The 17,705-nt window shown below is 41.8% G+C and overlaps 1 protein-coding gene across 3 annotated transcripts in view; it reads right to left on the reverse strand.

Annotated features, from left to right (window-relative positions):
* DIAPH3 (diaphanous related formin 3) overlaps positions 1-17,705 on the reverse strand; it is a 613,925-nt gene that overhangs the window by 275,419 nt on the left and 320,801 nt on the right. For all 3 annotated transcript variants that reach the window (XM_075852308.1, XM_075852309.1, XM_075852310.1), the window contains one exon: positions 10,736-10,865. In XM_075852308.1, coding sequence (XP_075708423.1) covers positions 10,736-10,865 — 130 coding nt within the window. The remainder of the gene's footprint in view (positions 1-10,735; positions 10,866-17,705) is intronic.

The raw sequence follows: 17,705 nt of genomic DNA on the forward strand, positions 1-17,705 counted from the left end.
GTACCAACCCGCAGAATAAAGTAAAAATGTAATTTATAGCGTACGGTGAGCGCCGCAAAAAGAAAACCTAAAAAACGGTGTCAGAATTCCTGTTATTTGGTCAGGATGGCAAAAAAATGGAATAAAAAGTGTTCAAAAAAAAAAAATTGCATGTACCCCAAAAATGGTACCAATGAAAACTACAGATTGTCCTGCAACAAATAAGCCCTCACACGGCTCCGGTGGTGAAAAAATAAAAAAAGTTCTGGCTCTCAGAATATGGCGATGCAAAATGTGCAGCGTTCCAAAAGCGGATAAGATCGGGCGCCATTTATCAGTGCGACAACGGCCACACATCTATGAATTATTATTTATTTACCTTATTATTATACCCTCTTATTATGCCCTGATGTACTCCGCACAGATTACACATGCCCCCCACATTATAAACTGAAATACCAGTAAAACCCCAAACAAAACTACTGCCAAGCAAAATCTGCGCTCCAAAATCAAAATGGTGCTCCCTCGCTTCTGAGCCCTGCAGCGTGCCCATGCAGCAGTTTGCGCCCACACATATGGCATCACCATACCCGAGAGAACCCGCTTAACGTTTTATGAGGTATGTCTTCTGTGGCACAAACTGGGCACAACATATTATGCACTAAAATGGCATATCAGTGGAAAATTGCAATTTTCACTTTGAACCATCCGCTGTGCACTAACCCCTTTGCGCACTATGACTTAATTGCCCGTCATGGTGCGGCGGTTGATGTATGGAGCCGACTCATGTGCTGTGCCCGCTCCATACGCTGCGGATCTTGTAGAGTTTATTTTATGTCTCCTTGACTTCGCACTAACACATAATTTCTTTGTATTCAAGGATCGCCTCTTCCTACAGCTCCAAGGGACAGCAATGGGGGCCACCTGTGCACCTTCATATGCCAACTTGTTCCTGGGGCTGTGGGAGAGAGACATTGTGCTGCAGACTCCGGGTCATGATTCAGTGCTCCTGTGGTCGAGGTATATAGATGATATTCTATTCATCTGGCAGGGCTCCACGTCTAACTTGGAATCGTTTCTTGGTTCCGTAAATAGGAATGACATTAATATCAAACTCACGTGGCAGTATAGTCAAACTCGTGTTGATTTCCTGGATATTTGGATCTGTAGAGATGACAGCGGTTTTATTTCTACCGATATTTTTAGGAAAAAAACCTCCACTAATGCCCTCCTCCATGCTACATCTGCCCACTATCCGAAGGTTACAACATCCATTCCTGTGGGCCAGTTTTTGAGGGCAAAGCGTATCTGCTCTAATGATAGCAACTTTGAGCGTCAAGCATTGGATCTGACGGCAAGATTTCAGAGTCGTGGGTACAGTCAGAGGGTCATTAAGAGAGGCAATCTCAGAGCTAAAAACTCGACTCGTGATGAACTCCTGGTAAGTAAGCCCAAGAAACATAAAATGGATCAGAGTGTCAGATTTATTACCACGTTTAATCCCCATTGGATTAAGATCCGTGATATCCTGCAAAAGCACTGGCGGGTACTTCTCACCGATCGTGATTTAGCAGGGGTTTTACCCAGTTATCCCTCCATTACTTGGAGGCGATCTAAGAATTTGAAGGATCTCTTAACAGCTAGTCATTACATTCCTAGCGCCCCCCCTAATCCATTTGGGAGTAAGGGTCCCCCCTGGGGGTCATATAATTGCGGCAAATGTTCCGCTTGCAGATATGTTCCACGTACCTCCAACTTCTACAGCTCTGATAGAGGGAAGGAATATAAAATAGTCTACAACATCACGTGCAGTACAGTAGCTGTGGTGTATTTTGCCACTTGTCCCTGTGGTCTTATCTATATAGGTATGACCACTAGGCAACTGAAGGTGAGGATACTGGAACATGTCTGCAAAATTAAGTCGGCCTCCAATGTTTTAGACATGGATAAACTCCAGCCTGTTGCACGACACTTCCGTGAATTTCACTCTAGCAATCCTAGGGGTTTTGAGGTGCGCGGCATTGATAGGGTCTCCTTGGGCTGTAGAGGTGGTGATGTACGTTTGGCTTTGCTAAAGAAAGAAATGAAGTGGATCACGTTATTAAATACTATAGCCCCACTTGGTTTAAACGAAGCCACTAGTTTCAGGCCTTTTTTGTAAACTTTTTAACCATGCGTGAATTTTATTTTGTCTAGGGTTTCTTTCTTGTTTTTTATTCTATTTTTCTGTTACAGTTCATCCCTTTTAGCGAACGGGCATAGCGAATGGGTCCTCTCATTGGTGAAGACTTCGCCTGGCTACAATTGAAAATTTGGAGTATAGAAGACATACATATATATATATATAATTCTGTACGATATACATATTTTATGATTTGTGTATATATTTTTATACTTTTGTATCATTACTAATATATTCTTGGCAAAAAAGTATTGGAGTTCTGTATGTATATACTTATACTATACTGCACAGTATTATGTCTCGAGTATACTTACTGTCATGATATTTGGTATGGTTGGGTATACTTGTGGTAGTTACGATTCATTAGTATTATATACTGTGCTTTTTATATTATCTGTATATGTATTTATTTCTTCACATCTCTGCAGAATATTTGTTTATGCTATTTCATTTATATTTATATACATATATATCTATTTATACACACTTCATATATTATACTTTATATTGCATATATATATTTTTATTTAGTTATAGCCATTTTTATTTTTTATTTATTATTTTTTATTTATTATTATTTTTTATTTATTTTTGTGCACGGCACTTTATCTTCATTACCTTGTTTTTGGCAATGTCTTCATCCTTATATAGTAAATCATTTATTACTTTAATCACTAGTATTTTTGGCGTATACATTTTCACTCTCCACTTTTTTATTTTTATTATTTATATTTATTATTCATCATTATATATATTTTCATTTACTTTATTTTATTATTTATTCTTTATTTGCACGTTTCACTTATCACTATTAATCTATTTTTGCTTCCTATTTTTCATTTGTTGCATGTATCTTTTAATATATATGTATTTTTACCGTCATTTGTATAAACTGCTGTTACTGCACTATTGTATATATTCATTCCAACTGGATACACATATTGTTAGCTGGCCCCTTCGCTATAGAAACTTCCTTTTCTTGTTATCGTGGGTTGTCTCTCCTGCGGTGTCTGGACAGACGCTCGGCCGCGCACCCTTGGCGGGGCAGGTATCCGGGAGTGCCGCTCAGCGTCTAGGGTTGCCATGGTGGTGTTTACATCACGTGGCACCTGTCACATGACGCGCGGCGCGTCCCGTGATGCATGCGCCGCCCTGTGGGCGTGTGGAGCGCCGATTTTCACTCACCGCAGGTGAGCCTAACTCTGTCTCTTCATTATTTAAACCCCTAGATTTTTACTGTATGTAGCCTCCTGACGAAGCCGGTCACAGGGCGAAACGCGCGTCGAGGCGTTTATTCACCCATCCACTCCATTGATCCTCCACGCTCCTCATCATGTCTCTGGGTATGTGCACAGGTTTTTTCAGCCCTTTGTAGCCTCCACAGTATTGTGCTATTTCAGCCAGTCATATTTTTCTTGGCTATTTGAGCCTTCATACTATTTGCATATGTTTTCCAGTTTAAACTTCTCACGTACTACCTACTATTTTGTATAGATTGCGCACGTACTGTTACATGCACCATATACTGTGCAGACTACGCATACTGACATACTTTACACGTTGTTCATCTAGCTGATTACATGGCACTATGTATGGGACTAACCTCCCCATACCCCCGGGCTTACTAACTACTTACCTATAATTGAGCGTGTGTTAGGTCTCTAGTGGACGGTTGATTCTGTTGGTTCTGGTCTTTTTCATCTGACCCTGTTGTATATGTCTCCGTGTTCATTGTATCAGATCTCTTTTCTCATTATTTGTTATTGTTACTATATTTAATAAAGATTTTTTGTACTTTTATCTTTGGAGTACATTACTTGCTTTAGGGTTATGTCCCATTTTTGGTTCGTTTTTAGGTCTATACATTAAAAGGGACCCCAGTACACGCCACTCTTGGTGTGAGGTTGTTGCTTAGGTTGTTTAATTCCAATATATTTAGCGAAAAACCTGTGTGGTCAAAATGCTAACTATACCCCTAGATAAATACCTTAAGGGGTCTAGTTTTCGAAATGGGGTCGTTTATGGGAAGTTTCTATCGTTCTGGCAGCTCAAAACCTCTCCAAATGTACAGTGGGGCCTAAATCATTTTCAAGTAAAATGAGTCCTGAAAGCCTCCGGGTGCTCCCTACCTTTTGGGTCCTGCCGTGTGTCCAGGCAGCGCATTAGGGCCACAATGTGGGTATTTTTGAAAACAGGAGAAACAGGGTGATAGATTTTGTGGTGTGTTTCTTCATTCTCATGGTCGCTTTACAAAGAAATTGGTCTTCAAACTGATACTTTTATGAAAAAAAGTGAATTTTTTTTTTCACCTGCTATGTAATAAATTTAGCAAAAAACTGTGGGGTCAAAATACTTACTATACCCCTAGATAAATACCTTAAGGGGTCTAGTTATCTAAATGGGGTCATTTGTGGGGGTTTCCATCACTCTGAGACCTAGGAGCCTCTGAAAACTGGCTTGGTGCAGGAAAACAAAATGTACTTCAAAATTTATAAAATGATTATTCAATTTGTAAGTCCTCTAAATTGCTGAAGATTTATTTAATTTTTTCAAAAGTGCTGCCAAAATAGAGTAAAGAAATGGAAATATATATTTAATTAAAAAAATTGAACAATATGTGTGTACATGTCACATATTGCCGTTAAAAATAGGGAAAAATGGTAACATTTTTACAAAATTTCTTAAATTTTTCTATTAATTTCCGCAAATCGTATCAGTCTACTTTTACCACTAAAATAATGTACAACATGTGACGAAAAAACAATGTCAGAATTACTTGGATATTCAAAACTTTCACAGAGTTATTCTCTGATAAAGTCAGACATACCAGATTTGACAAATCTGGCTTGGTCACTAAGGTACAAACAGGGCCGGTCATTAAGGGGTTAATTAACGGAACTAGCATTTCCATGTCCTTGTTAAACACTAGTCAAAGTAATACTGTACTATACTTTTATAAACTTTTTTATATAATGTACTATACCTATGATCATAATATTTTAGTAAACCAAAATGAAAACATCCAAACTTATTTAATGGGTTCTCGGCTACTTTCAGACTTTAAACATGTTTACAGTATTTTAAGTTTCTCAGCAATAGATGTGACTGTATAACAAACAGTGAGACTTTCTAGCACATACATTTACTTTGAGATACGCATGCCGGAACTTTGAATTTATATCTAACATCGCAGTAGTTTAATTATTGTTGCTTTCCTAACTGGGGTGAAATAAGCTTTGCATTAAGGTGGAAATGGCTTTAGGTAAATCAATGTCAATTAATAAAACTAGTATAGCAAGTAATGAACAGATGCATCTTTAAAAGGCCATAACATGGGACATATTACAATGGCACACACAGATAAAATAATGGACCAAAATTATTTCCTATGAAACACTAACAGCAAAGCTGCAAGTCATTACCTTTTTGTCGAGCAGTAATTTTAATGAAGCATATCTTTAGAACTAGTGATATGGGTTGCTCATTAACTGAAAAGAAAATTCCCCCTGCTGAACTGCAAGACTATAATGACTAGGATGCTATATCCTTCAGCCAAAGGTATTTTAATACTAGATGGAAGATGGAAAAAAACAGTTTTCCTTATACAAGACACCATACTAAATGTGGAAAGGGGAGTTCTGTTAAAGAGCAAATCCAAGTACATATGAACATTCTTCTGTCTTTTCAGGGCCATGTTGGGGTAAGTTCACACGTAGCGTAAATACTGCGGATTTTCCACAACAGATTTCATTGCAGAAAATCCACAGCATAATCCAGTAGCAGAGGGGTGGATGAGACTTGAACAAATCTCATGCACACGCCCCGTAAAATATCTGCAGAAAAAAAAAAAACTTCATAAATTGACCTGTGGTGCGTTTGTTTTTTTTAAATCCACAGCATGTCAATTTATGCTTTGGAATCACCGCTTTTTTGTTGCAGGTTTTTCCCATTTAATTCATGGGGAGGTGAAAGCCACAACAAATAGCAAATGTTATGTTTTTTGTGGCAGAACTGAAAAAAAAGCTTATACTTATCCCGTTCTCTATACTTCTGCATCCAGCCCGGCCTCCTGGGATCACGTTTCATCCCATGTGACTGCAGCAGCCAATCACAGGCTGCAGCAGACACATGGGATAAAATGTCATCCCAGGAGGTCCGACTGCACAGATAACAGAGGGACACGTTGCCGTAACTAAGGAGACCGGGGGTAAGTATAAGGTTTTTTTTTTATTTTTTTTTTTTAATTTCATTTTAACCGTTTTCCACAACAGGCATTCCTGTGCAGTTTTTCAGCTGAAAATCCCTGTGGATTCCAGGGTGTGTAAACTGTGTACTTTTACAAAGAATATCCGCCCTGTGTGAACATGGTCTTATAATCCATACAATGCTGTATTTTAGCAAGTGCTGGTATAAGTAAAGACAGTTAATCTAATTTATGAGGCCAAGAGTTGGATGGGCCTTAAATATTACACTAGGAGTCAGAAATCTGAATAGGATGTGGTAATTTCCCTTCCTTCGCTTCTCCTGGTAACATATACAAGCAAAATCATTGAACATTTATTTTTAACGCAACTAAAGTGTAATGCCAGCAGAATATGATTATAGGATTTTCAGAACATTTTAGATAATTCACAGGCGCGATCTATTAAAAAATGTATAACCATAAGGATTTTAAAGGGAATCAGTCAGCAGTTTTTAGGCCTCAAAACTGCTGACAAAGCACTATACGGGAGGGCATTGTAAAAATACCTTTTGTCTCAGGCATTCAAGTTGCATGGCCGAGAAACCGACATTTAATTCCCCTGACGACACGGTCTTAAGTGCCATTCTCTGCTCTAGTGTGTGTCTGAGTAAGAGATCTAGAGGCAAGGGCAAGTGCTGGCAGTGTGGAGAGCCAAGTGCCCATCTTATTGGTATATTTACAATGCCCTCCTCTTACCCTTTATCGTGCGGTCAGTAGCTTTGAGGCCTCAAATCGGCTGACAGATTCACTTTAAAAGACACTGAAATGAACGTTGGATGATGATGATAATACTACAACAGTGGCATGTGATACAGGGCAACTTTATTTCAGGGCAGCCCTCATGCTTTAGTTGAACATTTCAAGAATTTATGAATGAGTGAAATATTTCTAACCTAGCCAAAAATAATACCTCCACTAAAGTATTATGTTTTAGTACATCACAAATATCCATTCACCCTACTTTGTGAGAGAATGGTGGTGTTAGCTATCGGATGATTGCTCTCTCTTGTTTTCAAATGCAACAGTTCCAAAAGGGAGGGGTCATTCATACTGCCCACCAGAAGGTAGATGTGGCAAAACTGTGTTGGGTCCCTCCCTTTACACGGCCCACCTCTCCAAGATGCATGCCCATGGCAATCCTATTCCTTGTAAGAAGGAGCTCAGAAGATCTAACTGACCATTTCAGATGCATTATTTATTCAACCTCTATGGAAGAGAAACCCTTAAAGGGGATACAAAAAATTAGAAAGTGAGGGTCAGTTTTTTTCAACACAGCACTAATCTTGTTCGTGGACTGTTTTTAGTATTGCAGCTCAGCCATCCTTTAACATTTAATAGGGCAGGCTTGCAATTCTAGACACAGCCAATGGACCACAGTGACCCTGTTCTTAGGACAAAAAAAAAATGTTTTTCTAATCTCAAGCTATTTTCCTTAAATACTGTATTTCATGGCATGGCATGCACGTAATCCAGCGTTTTTTTAATTTTTTATTTCCTGGACCACTCCCCCTCCCATTCCGGAGTTATGGCCCACTGTTGTGCTGGCTCCTCTAAAGGAGTTTGCTGTAGTTAGCTAAAGGGGTGGAGCAAGCTTCCCTGCTTTTGATGCTGACCAATCAGCGCGAGGCAGCTTGAGGGTAGTTCATACCCCGTCGGCGGACTACAGAAAATAAGCATAAAGGGGCCAACACAACAGTGGGCCAGATCTCTGGAACGGGTGGGAGGGGGGGGGGGGTATCTAGAAAACAAACCAAAAAAAAACAAACCACAGTGCTGGAATCAGGGAGACCGTGCTATTCAGGTCAGCAAACCAGTGTAACTTATTTGACCTAGTGAAAGGTCCTCTTTAATGTCAAAATCTAACTAATCAAATTCTCTTGCCCATTATTTTAATAATACTTTTACTTTTTTTTATTGCACTAATGAATCTAATGATAATTGAAAGACATAGACTGAACAAAAATAAGAAAATTCAGTCACTTAAAAGTTATCCCCACATTGAATGAACCTAAAAAGCTATCTTTAAGTGAATGTATTAAATATACATTCCAGGTTACAAAAAAAAAAAAGTTAAATAGATCTAGCTTTGCATTTTGTAACAATTTGTCATCAAGCAGTTCCACACAGCGAAGAAATGATGAGCTATTGCTGTATATTTTTCCAATTGCCTGGAGAAGTCCCTGCAGCAACATGACATTCCGTATACTTCATTAATTTCCTCCTCTATGGTCAGTCAGTTTAAATTAGTAATGCAATGTCTCCATCTATAGAGAGAAATATCTTCTCTGCTGTTTAGATTGTGACATACTACTTTCTGCACAACAATTAGGAGGTACAATTCAATGTTTTCCCTGAGTTCACATGACCAGAGCTGTGTGACGCACTTATCAATAAATGGAATGCATCACATATATTTTTGTTTTACCAATTAAAACCAGATGCCAAACTATATCTTTTTCTAATGTTTTTATTTTTTGAACACGTTTTTATTAAATTTTATTTTCTGCACATGGTTATGTGGCAGCCATATTGTCTGAATCAGGGCTGGCCTGGGGCACTGCTCTGCTCCTGACATCACTGTCCATATATGGACAGTGATGTCTGGGGCTTCCACAGAGCTGGAGTCACGGGCAGTGGGCTATTAGCTACTAGCACTCTGAGTGGGAGTCTGTTACGTAGTAAATGGCAGAGCAGGCCGATACCTCCCTGCTCTGCCATAGTTTTCAATAGTATCCTAAGGACGCAGATACTATTGAATGTGGCGTTGCTACCGCTGTAGCAGTCTAGGCGGCTGCTGGGAGGGCAACTGGGCAGCGGGGGGGGGGGGAGATGACGGCGGGGGCCCCCTCATCCAACGGGCCCTGTGGCAGCCGCAAGTTGAGAGAAGACACCAGGTACTCGGTCTGGGATATATGTTTGTCACCTTAGAATATAACTGTGTATGATAGTATTGACTAGTCCACGTACCGCTATACTATTGCTATACTATCGCCACTAGAGGCATGTGTTGCAGGCCGCCACCAGAGGCATGTATTTTGCTGCTTGTACGTAAACGTACCCATAGATCCCTATTGAACCGACTGCTGCCCAAAAAAATGGCCTGTTGTCAACCGCCAGGCAGATATATAGTTACTGTGCAGTATATATATATATTTTTTAACAAAGCAATAATACACAGTTGCACATCGGCGGTTTAAATTTGGGAAGTAGGGTAATTGTCCTAGGATACTGTATGTACCAAGTGTCAACCATAAACGTTATTTACACATTATTTTCGTTTCCTCTTTTTTTTAATTTTATATCAGTAAATATTTACTTTGGGAAACAATAACTTAAGAATTGCGTTTGATCCAATTATAAACCTGCAGTGCTCTGACAAATTCAAGTTCTCACTCATGCTCTTCACTCCATATACAGATGCTGATGATGGCTTTGGTCTATTGATTTTGCAGTAACCTAACCTAATTCTGTAGGTACACTAAAAGTAAACCTAAAGCTCACACTACCTGCAACAAACAGTCAGTTCATAGGGTATACCGTACTCCAGTACTTTTGCAGCAGATGGGTATTCAAAATGATGCTACTTGTCCGAGGTGCTCAGATGACCATGCAGACTTGATGCACATATTGTGGAGTCGCTCAGCTATTCAACCTTACTGGGAACAAGCATTTAGTCTTTTAAATAAAATGTTCTCGGTTACAATTTCTTATTCCCCTTTAATGGGCACACTGGGTAATGTCGATGACTTACCTCTTCCTGCCCCCCTGAAATTGACTGCTCAAAAGAAATTATATCAATATGTAAGATGCTTGCTGTTCACTGGTTAGATACCGACCCACCCAATTATAGTGAACTTATTAATGGGATAAATGGAGTTATTCATATGGAAAAGCATATTTATTTAAAAAGAGGTGACGAGAAAGAAATATGAATGTCAATGGGCAGTATGGCTAGAGACGCCAGACTTTCCTGCTGCAGATCTTATTCAGGACTTTCACCTTTAGTGCAGGGTTCTGCTTGATTTTGTGATTATTGCTTTTTCTTTGAATGATTACAAATATATGGTGGTCTCTATTCCTTGTACCTACTTTTCTAAAGGATTGATATGCATGGTGCTCTTTGGTTGTTCGGGGAAGTAGGAGGGGGATGGTGGGGGAGGGGGGTTTGTGTAAGTTTATATTGTGAAAGTGTGTCTGTATAATGTACCCTTTGGTGTGTACAATTTCATGTATCTGTTTCCTTTTTCTTGAAAAATTGTAATAAAAAAATTTAACAAAAAAAAAAAAAAAAGGATATGACAGTCATTTCTTTCTGTAACCGCAATACACACCTCTACTTGCTTTGTCTACAGTCTGTATCTCCTCCAAGAATATCTGGACATTAGGGAACTTCTTTTCACATATGTCAGCCAGAAAGTGTAGAAGTGTTATTGTCTGGTCTACTGATTTTGTGTCTTTCAGCTATAAAGCAAAGGAAAAAAACAAAACATGTTAATGTTCTGATAACAGACTTCATGTATAGAAAGATGTATGTGTAAAAGAGCAATTCATAAATACAAAAATAAAACAAAAAAACATTCAGAACCGTGAACGGAGATGGACGCACTTATTTAAGTGCTGTCCCAGGATCTCTAAAGCGAAGCTATAAAGCTAACCTGTGAGGCTCTCCTGACAGCCTTCCCATTGCCGGAGTACTCTAAGGACCATGATGATCTAAAAAAAGGTCCACAATAAGTCCACAAAGCCCCTGACAGGACTTCTTTGCGGCCTAAGACATGGTGCAGTCACATCCAGCTTTGGATCTAACCCCCCAGGCGGCTCATGTGGACAAGTAGACTAAACAACGATCTCTCCTTGCAGCTCTCCTTGTGAGTCCCCTAGGCATCCTTTGCCCCCCCATGATTAGCCTTCTACCAAGGCCTTGATTCCTCTTGCAGGCCACATCTTGTGCCTCCAAAACGGCAGTGCCACATGTTGTGCTGACTTCTATTGGGAATCCCCCACAGCAAGCTTGGAGAAACCGCACCGCAAATGTAAATAAGGAGAAACCAGAGTACCAGGAAAACATTTTAATATCCCCACTTTAGATCAGACTGAAATAGAAACATTTATTAAAGAGATGGTTCTGGCATTAAGTGGTTGCCAGCAAAACAATCTAGCTCGCCGTATAGCAAAAATAAACACCAACACACCATTGATTAAATGGGCAACAAAATAAGCCACATTGAGGATAAAAAGGGGGAAGTCACCCAGCCCCACAACAATTTATAATTTACGACTATGCCTTGGAAGGAAACGCTGAAGCCATTAAACTCAAGATGGCGGACATGGAGGGTAGAAATAAAAGTAACCATGTCTCGTGCGATTATAGAATTGATTTCACCTTTTGAGCTCACACTTTTGCAAAAGCAGATGAAAACCCTTCTACCTGGCTCTCAATCAAGAGATAATTGACAGAGCTCATAGGCTCCCCAAGCCCAAGTTGCTTTCTGATAATGTACCTAGAAATAGGATTGCCCGTATCCATTTTTTTCCATACAAAGGAAGCTTTTGTTTGCAGCACGAAAACTTCACACCCTGCCAAACCCGTATCTTCATACCCTGTCAGATCCGTATGGCGACATTCATCTCTACACAGGCCTATCACGCAACAATTCAGGCAAGAAGAAAGTTTGTGCCGGTTACGTAAATCCTGCGTAGCTGAAAGATCGCCTAGAAGAGGGGATTTGCTGCGAAATTTCTAATCCACAAAAAAGGTATCACTCATGTTCTGAACAATCCTGAAGACGGCTCTTCTCTACTTCAGAAATGGGGAAGCCCTCTACCGGTTCAGGCCACACAGGCCAGAATGAAAGGACCAGCCAGATTGTCTCATGATTGGGATTATAATCCATCATTTCATTAAGGTACTGTCTCTTTGCACGTCAGATATAGCTCTCTCTCAGACAGACGCTTCACCCCTCTTTGTAGTAGGTATTCATTTCATCTGCCAGGACTCTGATATAATTTAACCAGATTTCACTGTTTGGTTAACTGTTTATGGAATGGTACAGTTTTGCTCATTTCCTTACTGTCCAAACTACTCTGAGATGTTCTGAACATTCTCAACACCACATGTACCCAACACCTCTATTGGGTATAAATTAGCAGTTTTGGGCTACCTCCATGGTTTCCGCACCTTAAGATCATACCCTAAGGTTACCATGTTACTTAAACTATTTATCTTAAAGGGTTAAACTCTCATCACAAGAGATTGTCTGTTTGAGCAGTAATATATATGTATATATATATATATATATATATATATATATATATATATATATATATAAACTGATATAATTGGCTTGCAAGAGAGCCACTACCCTCAATCAAAATGACCCAAATTCTTCCACAAAAGATTCCCACATATTTATATGGCCAACAAATATACTTTCCACTCTGCTTGACAAATCTCTTTCTTTCTTTTTCATCTTTAAATTTGTATTGAAATTTTTCAAAAGACATAACAGAGGAACAAGATATTAGAAATGTATAGCATACATCAATACAGAAGGACAGCAATGAATACAAATTACTGACCTCCAAACAAAATTATCCAGGAAGGAAGGAATCAGGAGGGGGAATGGACTATAAGAGAGAGTAAGAGGTCCGCGGGTATAAATCACATACATATCATTTGCTAAAGTGTTGGGTCCAGGGTTCCCAAAAAGCAACTGCTTGACAAATCTTTCTCACAAATAAACCCCTTCTTAGTGGATAGTCTCTATCATTGGTTAACGCATCAGAGATAGTGCTCACCACCACTGGTCAGACCAAGCTCTGCTCTCTCGCTATTGTGTCTTCTCCATCACTACCACATTCCAGGTCTCCAAGGAATAATAAATTTCTTATGAAAATTCCAGCCTGCAAAAATAGGTTCAGCATCTCTCTAACAGACTTCTGATGCAATGACACGCAGGAGATTGACCGCTTCTCCCTCTGCCACGTTGTCCCAAATTAAGGATCTAGAAACTAAACTGCAATAATCTTCCCCAGATGTGCTACATGACACACTCATTAAACGATGTCAAAAGCTGAGCAATATGTTGTTAGCAGATGATAAAGAATAAAGAACTTAACTCTTTACGGATGAACTACTACTAGTTAAGCAGAAACAGGCTAAATTTTGAATTAGTAGCCCCAGATTCTGCTTCTAAAATAACACCCACAGGAGATTGCAGATAACTTCCGCTCCTGCAACTGGGACCGTTATAACCTAAAAGATGGCTTCTGCACTTTGCAAACTAAGGCCCTGATTTTGACCTGCCTGCACTTTAAACGCAGATTTTGCTGGGTTTTTCGCCTGCGATAATTGAGCCCTGCATGCAAAATACACAGCGAAAGATGCTTTTTCTGCCTCCAATTGATTTCAATCGGAGGTCAGAGGCGGAACTGTGGCAAGAAAGGACGATGAAAGTGGCATGTGCTTTCTTGCCACGGTTACGCCTCCGCCACCCATTGAAATCAAAATCAGTGGCAAAAAACTCTGTGTGAGCTGGGCCTAGGGAGGAGGCGATTAATACGTTCCTACAAAATGAATATATCCCTGGAACAAATTAAAAGGAACCTGTACTGTTGATAAATATTTTTTCATCAAAAGATTCAGTATAACCTACAATTTATTGTCACGGTCACAGGGTATGTGGACCCACTAGGCCGCTCCGCCGTAGCGGAGAGGCAGCTGACCAGGTCACAGTCTATATGAAAGTCAATAGTAGATAGTAACGCTTGGGTACCTGAACTACTCCAGACGGTGGCTGTGGCTTAAGCACGGATGGAGGCCGGTACAGCAGGTAGCGCGAGACGTGACGGGCAGTATCAGATGTGGCAGAAGACACTGGACGTGGCAAACGACAGCAGGTGCAGTAGGCACGACTCCAACACTGGTATGCACAGGAACAAGAACAGTATGGGACACAGGAACAGGAAACAGGGCACAGGTAACAACTGGAACGGGAAACACTAAGGGACCATTTGCAAGGCAGACTGGGATAAACTAAAAACGCTCAGGCAAGGATCAGAAGGCCTGGGACCTTCTTATAGACCAGGAAATCCTGGCAGTTGATGATGATGACGATTTCCGTTGTGTGCGCGCTGGCCCTTTAAGGCCGGGCACGAGCGTGTGCGCGCACCTTACAAGACACAGCAGAACGGAGCGGAAGTAAGCGCTGGCGTCTCCTAGGAAGGAGATTGGGACCAGAGCTCACGGATCCATGGCTGCTGCAGTATCCCCCCTCTTACGCCCCCTCTTCCTGGGCCAGAGCGAGAGAGGAACTTTTTAATAAGAACAGGAACACTGAGGTTCTCCTCTGGCTCCCAGGACCTCTCCTCAGGACCAAACCCTCTCCAGACCACCAAATAAAAAGTCCTTCCTCCTACCCTTTTTCAGTCCAGAATCTCGTTTACCTCGAATACGTCAGAAGGACCGCTGGGAGCAACTGTGGAACTAGAAGTCTTGCTGTAGCGGTTCAGGACCACAGGTTTCAGGAGGGACACATGGAAGGTGTTGGGGATTCTGAGGGTAGGAGGCAGCCGCAGCTTATAGGAGACCAGGTTGATTTGTTGCTGGATCTCGAAAGGACCAAGGAACCTGGGAGCAAATTTGTATGAGGGTACCTTCAAGCGAATGTTCCGAGAGGACAGCCAGACTTTAGTACCTGGAAGATACGGAGGCGGCTCTCTTTTCCTAGTATCTGCCTTTCGCTTCATGCGATCTACTGCCAGCAAAATAGAGGACCGGGTCTGTTGCCAGATTTGCAGGAAGTCCCCATATGCAGAGTCAGCAGCAGGTACTTGAGATGTGGTCGACACTGGAAGAGGCACTCTAGGATGTTGACCGTATACAATGTGAAATGGAGTGGAAGTGGTGGACTCACTTGTGTGGTTGTTGTATCAGAACTCAGCCCATGGAAGAAGCTGTACCCGGTTATCGTGCTGTAAAGAGATGAAGTGGCGGAGATAATTCTCCATGATCTGGTTGAACCTCTCAACTTGCACATTGGACTGGGGGTGAAAGGCTGAGGAAAAGTCCAAACTCACATCCAGGAGTTTACAGAGGGCTCTCCAGAACTTTCAGGTAAACTGAACCCCCCGGTCGGACACAATGTGAAGAGGCAAGCCATGCAAGCAAAAGATGTGTTGAATAAAGAGACTCGCCAGTCGGGGAGCAGAAGGTAGGCCGGTCAGCAGGATAAAATGTGCCATCTTCAAGAACCGGTCCTCCACCACCCAGACAGTGTTGCATCCTGCTAAGGGGGGAGAAGGTCTGTGACAAAGTCCATCACAATGTGCTGCCAGGGGGCATTGGGTGCAGGCAGAGGTTGAAGCAGGCCGGCCGGCTTGGAGTGAGTAACTTTGTTAGAAACACACACCGTGCAAGAAGAGACAAAATCCAGAACATCTTTAGGTAGCGTGGGCCACCAGCAGTGACGAGCAATCAGGTCTCGGGTTTTACAGACACCAGCGTGCCCAGCTAGTTTAGTATTGTGTCCCCAGCGGAGAATTCTTCTCCTGTCTGTCAACCGAACAAAAGTCCTCCTCGGAGGGATGTCTCTAATCTGCAGAGGATTAGCAGTGACAACGCAGGACGGGTCTATGATAGTCTGAAAGGACTCTAATGTGTCTGGACAGGGCATCGGCCCGCACATTCTTGTCAGCGGGACGGTAGTGGAGCAGAAATTGGAAACTGGTGAAAAACAGTGACCACCTGGCTTGACGAGGATTTAGTCTTTGAGCGGACTGAAGGTAGGTAAGGTTCTTGTGGTGGGTGTAGATCAAGATGGGTGAGCTACGCCCTCTAGAAGATATCCCCACTCCTCCAGAGCCAATGTGATGGCCAGTAGCTCCCGATCTCCAGTAGAGTAATTGCGCTCAGCAGAAGAAAAAAAAAAAGACTTGAGTAGTAGCCACATACTACTGCCTTTCCTTTGGAGCTCCTCTGGAACAGAAGTGCACCTGCACCAACAGAGGAAGTGTCCACCTCCAATGAGAACTGTCGAGATACGTCAGGGTGATGGAGGATCGAAGCTGAAGTGAAGGCTTTCTTGAGGCTAATGAATGCTGACTCTGCCTCTGGAGTCCATACCTTGGCGTTCACACCCTTCTTGATAAGGGTAGAGATGGGAGCCGTCAGAGATGAAAAGTTTGGAATAAACTGCCGGTAGACATTGGCAAATCCCAGGAACCGTTGTATGACCCTTCGGCCCTGAGGACGTTGCCACTCCAGGACAGACTTTAGTTTCTCAGGGTCCATCTTAAGACCTTGATCCAAGATGCTGTAGCCAAAGAAGGGCAAATACTTATTTTCAAAAATGCACTTCTCCAACTTGGCATATAAGCAATTCTCTCTTAGTCGCAGAAGAACTTGACGGACATGCATTCGATGGGTCATCAGATCTGGGGAGAAAATCAAAATATCATCGAGATAAACTACAACACACATATAGAGATCTTGAAAAATATAATTGACAAATTCCTGTAATACTGCGGGAGCATTACACAGTCCGAAGGGCATCACTAGGTATTCGTAGTGCCCATTGCGGGTGTTAAATGCCATCTTCCATTAGTCAAACCGGCGAATCCAGATTAGGTTATAAGCTCCTCGCAGAACCAGCTTAGAAAAAGTTTTGGCTCCTCGTATGCGAACAAACAGCTCGGATATAAGTGGCAACGGGTATTTGTTCTTGACCGTGATCTGGTTGAGACCACAGTAGTCAATGCAGGGTCGAAGAGATACATCTCTGTTTTTAACGAAGAAGAAGCCGGCCCCAGCCAGGAGAGGAAGATTTTCGAATAAAACCCCTCTCCAAATTTTCCTTGATCTAGGCTGACATCGATAAAGTCTCTGGCAAGGAGAGAGGATATACTCGTCCACGGGAAGAGAAGCATTAGGAACCAGTTCAATGGGACAGTCATAATTCCGATGTGGAGGCAACGTCTCAGCCTCTCGTTTGCAGAAGACATCCGTAAAACTGGCATAATGAGATGGTAGAGCGGACAGTGACTGAGGCACAGGGGGCATAACAGGACGGACTTGTGACAGGCAATGGCTATGGCATCTGGAACCCCATTGAAGAACTTCTCCGGAACTCCAGTCAAGAACCGGGGCGTGTAAGCGGAGCCATGGTAGACCCAGCAGGATAGGATTGATAGCCTTAGTACCAGGAAGGTGATCTGTTCAGAGTGAAGAGCTCCGACCCGTAGTGCCAATGGCTCCGTGATGAGCATAATCGGATCAGGCAATGGTAGACCATACACAGAGGC

Source organism: Rhinoderma darwinii, chromosome 2, assembly GCF_050947455.1.
Source record: "Rhinoderma darwinii isolate aRhiDar2 chromosome 2, aRhiDar2.hap1, whole genome shotgun sequence".
Lineage (NCBI taxonomy): Eukaryota > Metazoa > Chordata > Amphibia > Anura > Rhinodermatidae > Rhinoderma > Rhinoderma darwinii.